At 55.4% G+C, this 15,795-nt stretch overlaps 2 protein-coding genes across 6 annotated transcripts in view; one reads left to right on the forward strand and one right to left on the reverse strand.

Moving 5' to 3' along the window:
- The first annotated feature begins 202 nt into the window (after nucleotides 1–202).
- On the forward strand, nucleotides 203–6,128 carry LOC132344223 (uncharacterized). The gene is made up of 4 exons (XM_059883156.1): nucleotides 203–224; nucleotides 2,060–2,192; nucleotides 2,419–5,354; nucleotides 5,482–6,128. Exons 1-3 carry the CDS (start codon nucleotides 203–205, stop codon nucleotides 3,356–3,358), a joined length of 1,095 nt encoding a protein of 364 aa, XP_059739139.1. The 3' UTR covers nucleotides 3,359–5,354; nucleotides 5,482–6,128.
- Nucleotides 6,129–7,887: 1,759 nt separating this feature from the next.
- SHANK2 (SH3 and multiple ankyrin repeat domains 2) overlaps nucleotides 7,888–15,795 on the reverse strand; it is a 561,554-nt gene continuing 553,646 nt past the window's right edge. For all 5 annotated transcript variants that reach the window (XM_024987497.2, XM_015461388.3, XM_015461387.3 and 2 more), the window contains one exon: nucleotides 7,888–11,738. In XM_024987497.2, the coding sequence (XP_024843265.1) occupies nucleotides 11,168–11,738 (571 nt within the window). In that variant the 3' untranslated portion in view covers nucleotides 7,888–11,167. The remainder of the gene's footprint in view (nucleotides 11,739–15,795) is intronic.

Consider the following 15,795-nt stretch of genomic DNA (forward strand, 5'->3'; position numbering starts at 1 on the left):
CAGGAATCGGCATACTGTGGGTGACAGTGGTGGCGGACACGGAGGTGGGGGCGAGTGAGTGCTGGGCACCGTTCCTATGTGAGGCGGCAGGTTCATCGTGCCTGAATTAGGGACCGTTTACATAGGCTTCAACATGTGCAATGACACTACATGTTGTTTATGGGCACACACACAAGCAGTCAACATAAAAACATGCATAGAGATGATGCAGACCAAGTTTGAGGGTAGTGGTTGCCTCTGGGTGGGAGGAAAGAAGTGGCCTCAGGAGGAGGGGGTCCAAGGGGCTTGGAGATGCCTGTAGTGTTTGGTGTCTTCATTTGGGTGGCAACTCTGGTGCTCTTTCTCCCCCATCCTTTTGCCGTGCCTGATGCATTTCATAATAATTTTAAAAAGAGCAAGACTGTTACCTAGCAGTGTGTAGCGTGAGCTATAGTCGTGTTTTTAAAATGATTCATATGCATATGCTTGCGGATGTATGCACCAGGCCAGGAATGAATCCCAGGGAATCCTTAATGGGCTTCAGAGTGGGGGCCAGGATCTGGGGACCCCAGGGGAGCAGGGAGACATGCTTTTCCATGATTCTTCTTGAGTTTTTGTTGTTGTTTTTTAATTAGAGGATAATTGCTTTATGATGTTGCGTTGGTTTCTGCTGCACAGCAGTGTGAATCAGTCATACATGTATATGTACCCTTTCCCTCTTAAGCCTCTCTCCCCACTCCCATCCCATCCCTCTATGTCATCACAGAGTGCCAGACTGCACTCCCTGTGTTATATAGCAGCTTTGCCCAGCTATCGCATTTTACACACGACAGTATATATGTCAATGCTATTTCTCAATTCGTTCTTCTCTGTCCTTCCCCTACCCTTTTTGGGTTTTGTACCACATGTATTTTAACTTCCTGATTAAAAAGATAATTCAGCCTGTGTTTGTTTAAATACATTCTTTGTGTTGGTGGCTCAGAGGTAAAGCGTCTGCCTGCAATGCAGGAGATCTGGGTTTGATCCCTGGGTCAGGAAGATCCCCTGGAGAAGGAAATAGCAACTCATTCTGGTACTCTTGCCTGGAATATCCCATGAATGGAGAAACGTGGTAGGCAGTCCATGGGGTTGCAATGCAGGACCTCATCTGCCCCCAGAGTTCCTTGGGCTGCAGGGATTGTCAGCCCATATTTCAGATGGAAACACTGAGAAGCCCAGAGGTTGCTTTGTTCAGTGACTAGTGATTGGTGCAGGGGGGAATAGGGCAGCTGGTTCTCAGATGAGGAGGTCCCACCCTGGACAGTGAACATGGTTGGGGGCGGGGGGCGGGCGCCCAGGACAAAACCACCAGTCCCTCGACTCAGGATGGGGGTGCCCCTCCTTCTGGGCATTAGGCATGGCCAGATGGGCTGTCCTCAGAGGCATCGCAGCGCCCCCTGGGAGAGTGGGCCATGCACTCAGGGCCACGCAGCCACATGGTACCTTGCTGCAAAGCTGGAGGGTTGGGGGTAAGTTTATTCTTCAGGAAGGATACTGCACCACCATCATGACTAAGAGCTGTGACACTGCAACCCTGTGAGAAAGGCCTTGCGGTAAAGGGAAGCGGTACAGGGCGAGCGCGTCTCCTCGTGATCAGAAAGAAGGTAAGGGAGTCCCCTGGTGCCCTAGTGGTTAGGATTCTGGGCTGCTGCTGCCGTGGCCCGGGTTCCATCCCTGGTCAGGGAGCTGTCATCCCACAGGCTTCGCAGTGTGGCAATAAAAAGAGAAGGCAGTAATCGCCTAGATAAGGAAGGTATGGTGGCAGACTCCGGTAATTCTTTTTCCGCATGCACGCACTGTGGTGGTGAAGTCCTGAAACTCCAAACAGCAAGTCTATTAAGACAATGACCCTCAGTGGCGGGCTCCCGATGGAAAAGCAGCGGAGTCCCACGGGTGCCTGGGCTTCACAACAAAGCTGCCTCCCCGGCCCGGCAGCTCAGAGTAGGTGCGGGGACATGTCAGGGCGGACATGGGCCTCTCTGAGGAAAGGCAGACAGGGTGAGCTCTGCGTTTCTGTAGCCGCTCTCCTTGTTTCCTCCAGGGCCGGCTCCGAGGCCCCGCAGCAGCCGTCATGTCTACAACTTCCGGAGTCAGGGTCCTCGTGGGCGGGGCTGCCTCGCCCACAGCCCGCCTCCTTGCCTCCGGATTGGTCAGAAATTGCCCTGCCTGCTTCGGTTGGGCTATACGTGAAGCCGTGCTTCTTTGCCAATCATGATTGGTCCCTATGGGCATGTGACCAGCTGTCGCTTTGCCAACGTTGATTGGTCCAAGCAGGGCACGTGTCCCCGCGGTTTTTTAACCCATCTTGATTGGTCCAAGTGGGCCACGTGCCCCGCGGCCCCTTTGCCTGTAGTGATTGGTTCCTGTGGTGCACGTGGTGCACGTGGCCCGAGGGCCCAGCGTCCTCTGCGCGTTGCCCGGGTTTCAGCTCGCCGCCGGAGAGCCGGACAGTGAGGTGGTGCTGTGGGTCCGGGCTACAGTTCAGCTGGCTGCACTGAGGCCCAGGACCGTGGGCATAGGCGTCCCCAGCTGGAGGCAGCTCCGACGCCGGCCAAGCCTCAGGCGGCAGGGGTGCGGGCCGCTGCCAGGATGGCGTGCGAGGTCCCTCGAAGCCCGGCCTGGCTCCCGTGGACCCTCTGCGCCGCGCTTTCTTGCCCTTTCCCACACAGAGGCGGGCAGCAGCTCCCGGGGCTGCCTGGGGGCGCACAGGGAGGGCGCAGGCCTCGCCACCCGCCGCCGCCTCCGTGGTCCGCCTCTCTGCAAGCAGACGGCAGGACGGGCGCCTTCTTCCGGAAGCTGGGAACTGAGGGAAGTCCTCCGAGCGCCCGGTGCCGGGAGATTCGCCGTGCCTGCGGTCACCCGGAGCGGGCCCGTGGTGCTGGCGCTTTCCAGCTGCCTGTGGTGGCGAGCCCGAGGCGGGGGAGGGCGAGGCCAGGAGGCGACAGAGCCCGGTGTGTGCCCAGGGCGGCCTGCTTGGCCGCTGGTGAGGGGATTCGGGAAGTGTCTCTCTCCTCACTGGTGCCACCCGCCGCCTGCCCCTGGGGCTGGCTCTCGTTTCTGCCTGGGGCAGGACCTGACAGGTGCGAAGCTCTGGACGGAGGAGGTGCCTGGTTTCCTGGAGGTGGCAGGGCCGCAGGCGGTTATGCCAAGAGGCGCAGATAGGTGGATGGGCCTAGGGGAACCTTCCAAGGACTTTTCCAGATCAGGGGACCAGAAGACGGGCGTGGGTTGGGGAGGCGGGGCTCAGGAGGAGTCCCTAGAGGCTCAGGGGGAGGTCTCCGTCGTTGCCAGGTACCTGAGGGGTCGCAAAGAGTTGAACACGACTGAGCAAGTGAACTGAACTGAGGACCAGACGGCAGCTTCTCTGGCGTGCAGGGTGGCTGGCTGCCTCTGCGGTGGGCCCTGAGGCCCAAGAAGAAGGAGGGGCTGTCTCTGTAGACACTGCCTTTGCCCGGGCAACAGCTTGAGATAGGCAAAGCTCGTGTCTTCCTCGTGGAAGGGGCTGCAGATCGTCAAGTCCCTTAATAAGCCCATCTGAGGCGGTCTGAAGTGTTACCAAAGAAGACGGGGAGGGGTGACCGTGTGATCAGGGTGCTTCTACTCTCAACCAGGTGGTCCATGCCGTGCAAAGATAGGGGAAGAACACCTTCCAGGTTCAGCAGGTACGGAGGAAGCCCTAAGGTGGGAGTGTGGTGGGGAGCAAGGTGAGCAGGAAGGGACCACGGGGAGAGATGCGGGGTCCAGTCACTCGGCCACTGTAGGCAGAGCTGGGATTGGTGTGGCCGTTTCTGTGTGGCCTCCGTGAGTACACCGGGGCCCGCGCTCTGTGCTAGATCCTGTCTTAAGGCCTCCCTTTCTCCCACCATGAAGAGCCATGCTCTCTACGCTCCATTCTCCTGGTTGCTGCCGGAAAAAGCCGGTCACAGGCGCCTGTTGGGAGAGGGAGAGCTGGGCTTTCCTGGTGTACTGGTGGGGTGCTAAAGGTTTCAGGCCCTGCAGTTTTCCCAAGGCCTTGATGTCTTTATCAGGGCCTTTGTAGTCACATTTATAAACTCTTGTTGGAAAATGGAGCCTTTATTTTTAGCTTGCCCAGATGGCAGGCGCCAAGGCCGCGGGGAGGCAGCTGCTGCTCCCTGCCTTTGGTTTCTGTGAAGCTTCAAAGTGGTGGGGCCTGTTTGACTCCTTTTCAAACTCATTGTGTGGCTTCTTGACTCCTTATCTCATCTTTCGTTCAGCTGGCTTTCTTCTCTGCCACTGAGGAGGTTGTGAGGGGGAGGGAGGGACTGCCCCAGTTCTCACTGCAGAAGGGGGCTGCAGAGGGTGGAAGACACTCTGTCGTGGGGGTCAGATGCTGGTCAGCCAGGAACCTGCAGTTGCAAGCTGCAGAAGGTGGCGTGGACTGACAGGGGCCGCAGAAGAGCACACTGGGAAGAGCTGTGGTAGCTCAGGCCAGGGGCAGGAGAGTTTCACGGGAGGATGGCCGGGTCGCTTCCTGGGTAGGACTCAGTCTCCAGCTGCTGGACTCCACTGGACATGGCCTCTGATTTCTCTGAGCTTCCGTCTCCAGCTGGGTAAAGGAGATAACCAGCTTTGCAATACTCATCTTGTGCGATTCTGGTGGAAATTAAGCCAGGTGTTACCCATCTCTAAGCCAGGGGTCATTTTACGAATATCATGTCTGTGAAAACCTGGGATCCTGAGGTCCAGGCTTCCCTGATTCTAGCCGAGGGAATGAGGGAGCCAGATTCCCTTTGAGTTAAATGTCCCTTTTTCATGACCCCAAGCGATTCAGCTGGGAGGAGCCCCCACTTCGCCGAGCCTCCTGAGCCGCTGGCCCTTCACAGAGGCATTTGGAGGGGAGCAGAGTGATGTGTCCTTGTCGTCAGGGGTGGCTCCTGGCACCAGCAGTGCTCCTTGGGTTCTTTCCTACAGCTGGCCTTGGCTGAGGAAGCTCTAGCGCACCTCCTGTGCTCACTGTGGACCTTGATGAGACTTAGTCTCCTCATCTGTGGAATGGGGCTGTTTGTTCCCATCTCAGTGCTGTGAGACACTCGGTGCATGCAGTGCTCTGAGTGGTCCCTGGCACAGAGAGAGTGACGGTAGTTTCCAGGTGGCTGCGCTACACTCCCTCTCAGGATCGTGCCTGGAGATCACTGATTTCTGCCTTGTGCTTTGTTTCCAGGACTGTGTTCCCCTCCTGCTCTCTTGAGTTGTGGGGTTTGAAGAACACACTGAATTCTGTTTAAGCCCCTTGGCACGGAAGACTCTGAGTGGGTGGTGGCAGGAGGACTTGAGGTGTCGGGGCATCGGGACAGGTTGCAAACTGCCAGGTACAGGTGAGTGGTCAGATGTCCCTGCTCTGTCTTGCAGACCTGGCCGTTTCCAGGGCTCCATCTCACATAGGGCCTGCCTGCCTGCCCTGCCTAGCGGCCGTGGTCACTGGCTCGCCCCCTCTTTGTGCAGGAGTCCAAGAACACCTCCAGCAGAGGCCACAGTGGTGTGTGCAGTATCGCCGCCTAAGAAACCTGGCCGCCATCCCCGACCACCCCCTTCAGAGTCTCAGATGTGGGCTACATCTGTGGATTGAGATGAAAAATCTGCATATCTGGTGGGCCTTGGCCTGGTAATAGCACCGCTGATGATCTTATCAGGTGAAAAAGCCCAGACACGGGGCAGAAGAACCCAGAGACGTGCTGTGGACCTAGCACGCGGCATCTGCCTTGCCTCTGGGAGGGTCTGGCCGGCTTGCCGAGGGTCCCTGAAGATGAGGCTGCTGCTGCTCTGACCTGGTGGAAGCGCCCTGCGGACTTCCACTCATGCTGGGATTAATCTAGTTCCAGGCGGGGCGGTGGTTCCTGACACGCTTTGTACACCTCAGACCCATCTTCCAAGATGACTGAGGCTGTGCGGGGGAGCTTAACATTTTAACTGAGGAAGTGGAGACCATGGCCTTGAGAATAGTCTGATGACTTCTCACAGTTTTAAAAAAACAGACTGTGTGTTGGTTGCCATGCCTGTAGCTTACAAAAAATTCTGTGTTCTTACAGAACTTACAAAAAGTTCTGTGATGAGTGGCTTCAGTCATTAAAAACAAGCATTTTTATTTTTAACAAAATGTGGAGATGATGGAGGTGCTGCTGACTGGATAAGCATTACCAACAAGGACCACTGGGGGGCGACACAACACGGGGAAATAGGTCTCACAGATGTCGTTTTCTTTTCCTTGCAAATTCTCAACCATGTTTTTGTATTTTTAACTAAATGAAAATACTGAAAATAGTATAGCAGAGAGCACTTTTAATGGAAAATTAATTGATAACACAGTCTTATTTCAATTTTCTGTTTATTTTTAACTTAAATGACTGTGTATATTCCACAGTCTTACGATGAGAAAGGCTCTAGAGTCATGTCCAGGTCTTCTCAACATTTCATTTCTTGAGTCGTTTTTTCGCTTTTCTTTGTGCATTGATAGGGGCTTCTCAGTTCAGAAACCAAGGCACTAGAACTATTTTATCAGCTACATTAATACATTGAAGGTGTATTTACCCTCTCATTAAATATACAGCATTTGAATACAATGTGGTTTTATGCAGATCAGGTTCAAAACACCCAAGGCACACACTTTACTTTTTTTCCTCTTTTTTGTTTCTGTATTTATTTGAAGGCTCATAGTAAAATTTCAGAATTTCTATAAACAAAGAGTTCCAGAGAAGCAATGGACAATGATTGTTGTAATTTTAAACATAATGCGGTAAAGACTGAACTGCAGAAACATGTTACAGGAACAGGAAAGAAACAAAAGCACTGGTACAGCGTGGGTTAAAAACAAGTGATCGGATCCGCTGAAGTCTGAGAAGCCGGTCTGGAATCGCCCATCTGCCCACAAAGCCGGGGCAGGCCCATCTGCACGCGGCTGCCTGGGCACGTGGCGGCCGTGGGACTGAAGCCTTGTTGCGTGTGTACACGGATCGCTACAAATACACGAGACGTCCCAGTTTACTGGTTATTAAAATGCCTCAGGTAAAGTACAAATAAACGGAAAAAGTCTTCCAGTATCTATTTTTTCCTTAACAAGACAGACGGATACATTTATCTGGAAGAAGCCATTGGACAGTGGGGCTGGGGGGCGGTGAAGATCTGAGAGGAACCACTGGATGGTGTAGCAGGTGGACCTCGGGGAGCGTAAACTACAGAAGATTCACCGAGGCTGAGAATTTGGCATTGACATAGAAATGGTGGCTGCTGTTCAAGGGGAGAATGTGCCAGAGCAGAAGAAACTGCTCCAGAACTAAAGACCGTGAGTTTTCACTGATGAGACCTAAGAAGAGGTTCAATATTTAAAATATGCTTCCCTACAGTGGAAGGAATAGCCCATGTCTTCTTGGCTCAGTTCTCTGACGGAAGACACGTTCTCTTGCCCCAAGCCTTAGTGCACACTTGTTCATAAAAATCTGGTTGGCTCTGCGTCAGCCAGAGAGGCTGCCCAGCCTGCGTGCCCGGCAGCAAGGAGACAGCCAGCTGTGGGTGTGCGCGATCCTCTGCTCTGAGGAGCAAGGTCTGCACCTGGCTCTCCCGCCACGCCCTTCTGCATCCATCTCAGACAGGAGAGCCGGGCCTCGGCTCCCTCACAGCAGTGTTCACAGACGTCCGTGGTGCTGCTCTCGTGGTTCTAAAATAATGCTCGTTTCCACCTGTACAGTGAGAAAACTTGCAGGAGATGGAACCAAGGCAGAGGAGCTCACTGAAAGGATTTTCACTCTTTGGGCAGATATTATCTGGTCAGTTTCATAGAGGTCAAGTGGCTGGATTGTAAGCTTGGCAACTTTTTAATTCAGGAAGGTCTCACTGTTTGCAATCAGAACCACAACCTTAGTGCAATAGTATATTTATTTTTTCTTTTTACAGTAATTTTGGTTGCCATACAAGAGATGTTAAGAATTGGGAGAAAGTGCAAATTACAGGAGCTTGTTTTTATGTTTTTAATAAGGTCTAAAAAGAATAAAAGCACAAAAGTAACAGAAACATAGATAATGCGAACACATGTTACACAAACTATAGTGTGAAACATACTAGTTTCTAAAAAAACGAAAATTTTGTTAATGGGAAAAACCAGTATTTGTGGTCCACACAGTCATTGCCCGATCACCCTGGGTAATGCTTGCTTGTTAAATAACTCGAAAAAAATCACCATTTTATTAACTAAAGTATCACAAATGATTCACTTTGTGATATGTAAAGTTCAGCAAATCAACAGTCACGTTGAGTCATTTTTATATTATGGATTAACTTAAAATGTGCAGACACCCTGGAGAAGGTATCTTGGCAGGTATACATAATTTACATCTTGAGCAATTTTGGTTTTGTATACACAATATTACAGAAACTAGGCATGTAAATGCAATTTATTTAAATTACAGTATATAACAAAAGTGGATCTTTTTAAAACCTGGAATAAGTATTAACATAATCTTTATATGAGCAGTTTAACATCTGTTTCACCGTTGAAGAGGGGCGTGGGGTAGGGCCTGGTCCTGACGTGTTTCAAGGGGGAGAACAGTGGGCGGTGGGTCAAATGAGGAACTATTGCTTTCTGTAGCAAATCCGGTGGAGAGAGCTAGAGACCGATTCATCTTGGCAAGTGTTTTGTTGATCAGTGCAGGTTCTGATGGGTCCTGTTACTTCTCTATAGTGAGAGTGTGAACCACCAACGCGGTCAGCTTTGCTTGCTTCTGGTCAGTTGCATGTGACTCGGAAGTCTCTCTAAGGGAGTAGCAGCCGAGCCTCACCTCCTGGCTGCCCACGTCCAGCCAACCCCAACGCCCCACGCTGCCGTTGGGTACCATCTGCCCGAGGCTCCTTTCACTCTCATCCTGTCTAGCGTGTTGCCTGGCACTGAGCAGAGAGGTGAGACCGGCAAAGGAGAAACGAGCCGTGGTGGGGCGCTGTGCTTACTGGGTTTCGCATCACCACCAGAGGGAAGACAGATAAGGGCCAAGTCACCATCTTATGCTTTCCGAACTGTCAGCAGCCTTAGCAGGCCACCCGTAGTATCTTGGCTTGAAACTTCTCTGGGATTATATTCATCTCATGATGGAAAAATCGAAAGTACATGGAAGTAAAACACCTTAATATTAAATTGACTTCATTCAAATACCAAGATTGACCTGCAACAGGTTTTGGAACAGAAGGCCCCAAACTCAATTTCCAATTCAGGGACATGGGGCTGGAAAAACTCTGTGTGTGGTGACTGTGTGTGTTTTTGCAGAAAACTGCTGCATCATGAATTACAACCACTTTTGAAGAAATAATTGTCCTTCGACGTTGAAGTTCTAGCAAAGATAGAAAATATAGCACAGCTCTGCTGGTTCCGATGCATCCAATAAGGTTGATTTAAAAAGGTCGTACTTTTATAATTATTCCACAGAAATAGTAGTATTAAATCACAAAAGTTTGTTTTTCTTTAACTTTCTAGCACTGAAGTGGCACAAAGGCTGCCTAGTAGACCAGCCACTTTTTTTTCCCTTAAAATATTGTGCTTATAAACTATCTGTACAACTATTTAAACTTGCAGTAAAGAAAGATTTTAAATTGCTAAATTTTACGTGTTCATTCTAGAGCTGTTCCAGACCTAATCAGACACTTGATTGTGAGCATAAAGAAAAAAAGGAAAAAAAAATTATGTTTTTATAATTAGAGATGGGCTAGGCTAGTTCTGAAATCATAATAAAAGCCAAAAACTTGACATTCTTCCATATGTGGGAGGACGTGCTGACTCCTGACTGGGTGTTCTGTGACTTGGGTGCCGCTTGCGACCTCCCGTGGAAATCAGAGGTACTGTCGCAAGGAAGGGGGCTCTGGGGGAATGGAGGGTGCAAGGCCCAGGAGAGCCTTGCCCACGCCCAGACTGCCGCCCACGAGCCCTCCCTGCTTGGCCCTTCCTTCATCTCTCTGCACCCTCGCCCTGGGTCCTGTCTGTGTGCCACGCCCACTGGGTTTTCTGAAAACCTGTTGTACTATTAAGACAAGCTGGTGGGATTCCTGGACACTCAGAGGAAAAGGGGGAAGGCCCCTCAGTACCGTCTTCCCTGGCCTCAGAGGACGAAAGGGCTGTCTCAGCAGTGATGCTTGCCCTCGGTGGGGCTCAGAGCTGGGAGGGGCCGGGCCCACCCCCACCCCCCACCCCCCAGCATCCCGCAGCAGCCATGCGCACCACGGACCTTGTGTCGTCCTGCGTGTCAGAGTGGATGCTCACCTGCTCCGAGGTCTGCAGAATTCAACACACCTTTCAATTTAAAGAATGCTGAAAGGCAGAGAAGCCCCTTCCCACGCTCCTGGACAGCCGCTCCTGGCTGACAGCTGCTTCCACCCAGGGACACACTGGCCCTGGAGCCGCACGCGGGCAGCCGGGCCTCCCTCCGCCCTGGAATCGTGACTTTGTGCTTCGACTAACTCCACGTGACATCTGTTTGGCCACTTTGGAATTATGCTAATAGACTTGCAGAAAGAAGGAAAGCTAAGCAAAGCTGGGCACGATCCCATTCAGAACAACCCATCACTGCCAAGAGCCTCAACAGGCCAGAGAAGCACGCGTGCACATCAGAGGGGCGGGAAAGGATCCTCAGAAAAGGGGAGACGCTTCTCCACCTTCCAGAAAGGGCACCGGGTATGCACGTCTGTGGGCATCTCGCTGGGAGCCACGTCCAGGAAAGAAAAGGAGCGCGTGAGCACCGCGTGCCCTCGAGAGGCCGCAGATGGAGGAGGGCCCTGGCGCCAGGCCGGGGCTGCCGGGCGCGCAGGGAGGCCGCGGGAGGTATGTGTCTAGAGTGCGGGGGCGCCCGCCTGCTGGAGCATGGCGCCCGCGCGGGCCAGGCGCGGCGAGGTCGCCGGCACGCAGGAGGCAGGCTGCGCACGCGTCCCTCTCCACCTTGGAAGGACCCCTCCCCGGTCCCTTCTTTGACAGAAACAGCCCAAAGGAGCCCACACAGAGAGCCGGGGCCTTCGGCTCAGCCACGCCACGGACACACACGCTTCTCTGGGTCCCCAGGAGACCAGCCCGCAGAGCGGGGTTGGCGCTCACCATCCAATCATCTCCGTGCAAGCCCATCTCTATTTATAACAAGGAGTCTGTGGCGGCGAGGAGCAGCCACCCTTATCTGTCCAGCAGCTGTTTGAGAGCCCTTTCTATGTTCATTCTGTGCCCGACTCGAGTCACGCCCAGATCTATGAGGTCTTCTTTCTGGAGGTTTGGGAGGTGGCTGCCGTCGATCTCATTGTCCATGAAGGCCTCTTTATGTTCACCCAGGTTTAGACTTTCCAGCCAGTCTGCCACGTCGGGTTTAGTCCACAGGTGGACAGGCTTAGTTGTAAAAGGCTTATTGGAGATTGGCTGTTGCAGGATGGAGGGGGACGGCGACCTGCTGCGTCCCACTGGGTTCAAGCCAAACAGGTCCCCGGGCGGGGGCTGGCTCGGAAGGCTGAAGACATCCGAGAGGGTGGGTGAGGGGGCCGCAGTGGCGGCAGGCAGGGGGGCGGGCAGGACCTCTTTGTTAAGCTCTGTTGGTGAGACCACAGGGCTGGGGGCGCGTCTGGGTCCTGAGTTCCTGCTCTCGTAGTCCGGGGGCCGGCTCTGCAGGGTGATGGGCTGGGAGGTCCCAGGGCGGACGGTGAAGGTGACTGTCGTGCTCCGTGTACCTGAGACGGTGCTTATGACCTCGGGGCCTCTGAAACGGCAGCAACAGAGAAAACCGTTACAAGTCTGACCACAAAGCAGACGAGGACCTGGTCTCTGGGGAGAGAGACGGAGACACCTAAACCACAGCAGGGCGTCTGAGGGCCAGCGTGCCGGCAGAGAGCGGACGCCTTGCCAGGCCAGGGGCGGGTGGGCACAGAGGGGCGGGGGTGGCCAGAAGCCAGTCCCGCTACGTCACCATGCCGCCTGAGGAGTGGCGTCTTTTGCCTCCATTTCAGCAGGAAGGTGCGGCACCCATTAGGAGACCTTTCCTCATCGCCTGTCAGCCCTAAGGCTTTCTGGCTTCACGGGACAAGGGCAGGGAAGGGCGCCTAGCAGGCCGGCCGCTGCACAGTGGGACCCGCCACAGCTCCCCGGGGCGGTTGTGGGCGCTGCCCTGTCCGATGAAAGGGTCGGGGTCGGGGCCGTCTGGCTGTGCCCTGTTTTGTCGCTGTGTGGCTGGCTGTTCTCTCTGCCCTGCATGTGGGGGTGTGTGTGTGTGTGAGTGAGGCGGCCAGTGGGTCACAGGGTGCCTCTCAGCCTCCTGGCCCTTCCCCACTGGGTGCTGCGTCAAGCGTGGAACCTGCACGTGGCCTGAAGGCGGGGCCTGTGCCGGACTCGGGCCTTGACCCTGTCCTGGGGAGAAGCATTTCCGTGGCCCAGGCGACGCCTGCAGCCGGGACGCCCATCCGCCCCCAGGCCTTCACGTGCGGTTCCCTGGAGGGCCAGGGGCTGCGGGGCTGGATGCTGCACACAGGAGACCCTGCCAAGAGCCTCCAAGGGCCTCGGTTACCGGCTGCACTGGTGTCCTGGGTGCCAGCAGGGCAGGGTGGCCCCAGGAGGCCTCTAAGGATGACGCCCCTGCCACTCAGAATGAAAAAATGGGAGCCCTGCTGGTCCAGGGTGTCACAGGCAGGGAGCGGGAGACCCCCCCGGCCCCCCGCCCCCGGACCGCAGTCATGGGGAGAGGTGTGCTGTGCACACGGCAAGGATTTAAGAAACCTGCAGATTCTGGGGCCTGGGTTGGACCGGAAGATGCACTGCAGTCCCCACTGAGGGGGCCTGTCTCCCCTCTGCTGGGGGAAGCTCACTGGAACCACTGACATGGCAGCCAGGCAGCTGGAGGGACATCCGAGCAGGGGTGGAGCAGCTCCACCCAGAGGGACCTTCCGGGGACAGAGGGCCTTCTGTGCAGTGGGTGAGCATCTCACAGGAGCACGCTGCCTCCTGCGCCTGCGGCCCTGCCTGGGCCCACCTGCCGGGGCTGTCCTGCCCGGAGGTGGCCTTGCTCGCTGGCTTTGTAAAGTGCTGCTGCTGCTGCTAAGTCACTTCAGTCGTGTCCGACTCTGTGCGACCCCACAGACGGCAGCCCACCAGGCTCCCCCGTCCCTGGGATTCTCCAGGCAAGAACACTGGAGTGGGTTGCCACTGCCTTCTCCAGGAGGCACGTTAATTCCCTGGTGAGAGCAGCTCGTTAGACCCAGGCTGCATTTACCCGTGGGTCTCTCTGAGCCAGAGGGTGGGCATTAGCACCACCCTCCCTTGGGGAACACCCCAGCCACTCCCAGGTAGCTGGGATGCTCTTTAGAAAGAGGGCTCTGCAGGCAGTCGCGCGCGTCGTCAGAAGCAGACCCACGGCTGGGCAGTGAGAGCAGGGGACAGCACAGCACGCCAGAGAGAAGGGGGCTCTGCACGCGGCACTTACGTCTGTTCAGCACGACCCTCTTCTGTTACCACCCGTCACGGGAGCAGATGGAAACGACAAGAGGGAATGGGTTGAGACAACACTGCAAAATTAATGACAATTAAAAAAAAAAAACAGCTTCTTTCGATGGATGAGATGAAAGCGAAGGCCCGGACACTAGGCCCTCTCTGGCCGCAGAGCGGGGCGGGCAGTGTGCAGCTGCCTGGAGGACAACGTCAGAGGGGCCTGACTCTGCGTGTTCAGCGGGGGAAGCTCACACATCTGCCCTGTGAGACCAGGAGGGTGCTGAGAGGGGGATGTCAGCCTCCCCGTGTGGGCCCGGGAGCTGGCTCCCTGCTGGTACCCAGACCCGGGCTCCCGGCTGCCCCCTGTCTTCCGCAGCCTGGGAGGCAGCGATCCGCACGCCTGTTCAGGGAGGCCGTGCTTTGTGTCAAGTCCGCACTGAGGGTTGAGAGGCTGGCCGCTAATAAAGGGGGCGTCAGACTCGGCTCTGTGCTTGCGGCCTGCCCACGGCCCTGTGGGGCGTCGCTACGGAAAAGAGGAACCAGAGCGTTCGCGGTGCTGCATGCAGGTTGCCCGGGGCTGGTCCATCCTGCCCTCCTCCTCAGTGGCTTGATTTACTCTCAGTTAATCAGACGGGTATTATTCACTGGATCTCCTGCTTGCGGAGACCGTTTCGTTGCTAAGCAACCACTGGGTTCCCGGGTGGAACACACAAGAATCTGTTGCCCCGATTTAGAAACAGAGACACACACGCTCGCGCACACACGCCCTCTCTTGGATTATTACTCTCTATCCTGCCTCTTCAGTCCAATCCATATGGAAACATGAGAATTAAAACAGAAATCAGGAGTTAATGACACGCTCGGAGACGTGCTGTTATTTCATCAGTCAGCACAGGTTGGCTGGGGAAGGGGAAGCCAGTGCTCAGGGGCCTTTCCATCGTGTTTACAGATGCGGTCCGGCCCCTGGACAGTGGCTGGCTGTGGGCCAGAGGCTGCCCAGCGAGGCGGCCTCGGAGTCCTGAGCCCTCTCCGCACAGCCTCCCCCCAGCATGCCCCGCCAGACCCCTGCGTCCTGTGTGCGTCCCCTTGAGCTTGTCGGATGAATCCCTGTCGTGCGTGTAAACGGCGCTTATTTCCAAACTGGTCTAAGTTCTGTCTTTATTAACATTTCTAAAGGTTGGGTGCTAAAAAGATCGGGAAGGTGGCCACGAGGGCCCTGGCAGGTCTGCGTCCTGGGCCTGGCCCGCGTGGGGGTCCTCCTGAAAACTGAGGAGTGAACTGGGGTGGGGCATGGATGTGGGCAGCTGGCGGCCCAGGTCAGGGAGTCACGCGACTTGGCCAGGCCGGCAGACGGAGCCGGACGTGGGGGCCGCGAGGCTGCCTTGAGTTCAGCGGCCCCTCCGACACACCTGTGCAGGTCGAGAAGGGGCCCGGTCTTCAGGGGGCAGTGGCCAACCCCCGACACACGTTGGCTGAGGAGTCCTGGCATCCAGGCTGGATTGCGGATGGCACTTGAAGGATAAGATGCTGCAGCCAGACCAGAAGAGCCTCTCTGCGTGCCGTGTGCAAGGAGACGCGGCGGCTCGCGTTCACCTAATTACCCACAGCTTCAGTCACTGACACTCCCTTAACATTTCAATTGCTGCTGTGAAATGATAAAACCTCCGTGACGGCACCAAGGTGATGAAAGTGCCATTAAGCGGCTTCCATTATCGAGTCGGTTCCGAAGTCTGTGCTCTGGGACCAGCTGGGCAGAGATAATTTTTTAACAACCCAAATTGATTTATTTTGAAACCAAGAGGCTCTCAGGATGATACTGCCGAGAGCCCAGTGAGGAGCCGGAGGCGCCGGCCGGGCCAGGCAGTGGGTGTGGGTGCTCAGGGCGGGCACCCCTGGGAACTGGGCAGTGCTGCCCCAACAGGCAGCCTGAACCCCCCCTCCCTTGGGGGGCCTGGAGCTCCATCGGTGCCTGCGGGAGGTGAAGGCCTGTCCCAGGCTCTTCCGGAGGACCCAGAAGAGTGAGGGGGTCCAGAGGGGCTCCTGGATGGAAGCCAGTGGGGTCCCCTGCAAGCATCCACTCACGGCTCTGGTCCTCCTCCCAAACGCCAGAGAACGAAAGCCAAACCCACACTGACCTTCCGCTCCTGTGGGAGTGCAGACAAAGCAGAGCTGTCTTGCTTTAAAACAATGCTGGTCTCCTGGCTCAAGCCCCTCTGTTTAAGGTCAAAGTGCATGTGTCAGACTCCCATCTGCCTGGGGTCTTCAGAGGGACTGCACGTGGATCTGCTCCCGGGTTTCCCTGCGTCACTGTGACCCACCGACCAAACAGCTGCTGGGTC

The sequence above is a fragment of the Bos taurus genome, chromosome 29, assembly GCF_002263795.3.
Source record: "Bos taurus isolate L1 Dominette 01449 registration number 42190680 breed Hereford chromosome 29, ARS-UCD2.0, whole genome shotgun sequence".
NCBI lineage: Eukaryota > Metazoa > Chordata > Mammalia > Artiodactyla > Bovidae > Bos > Bos taurus.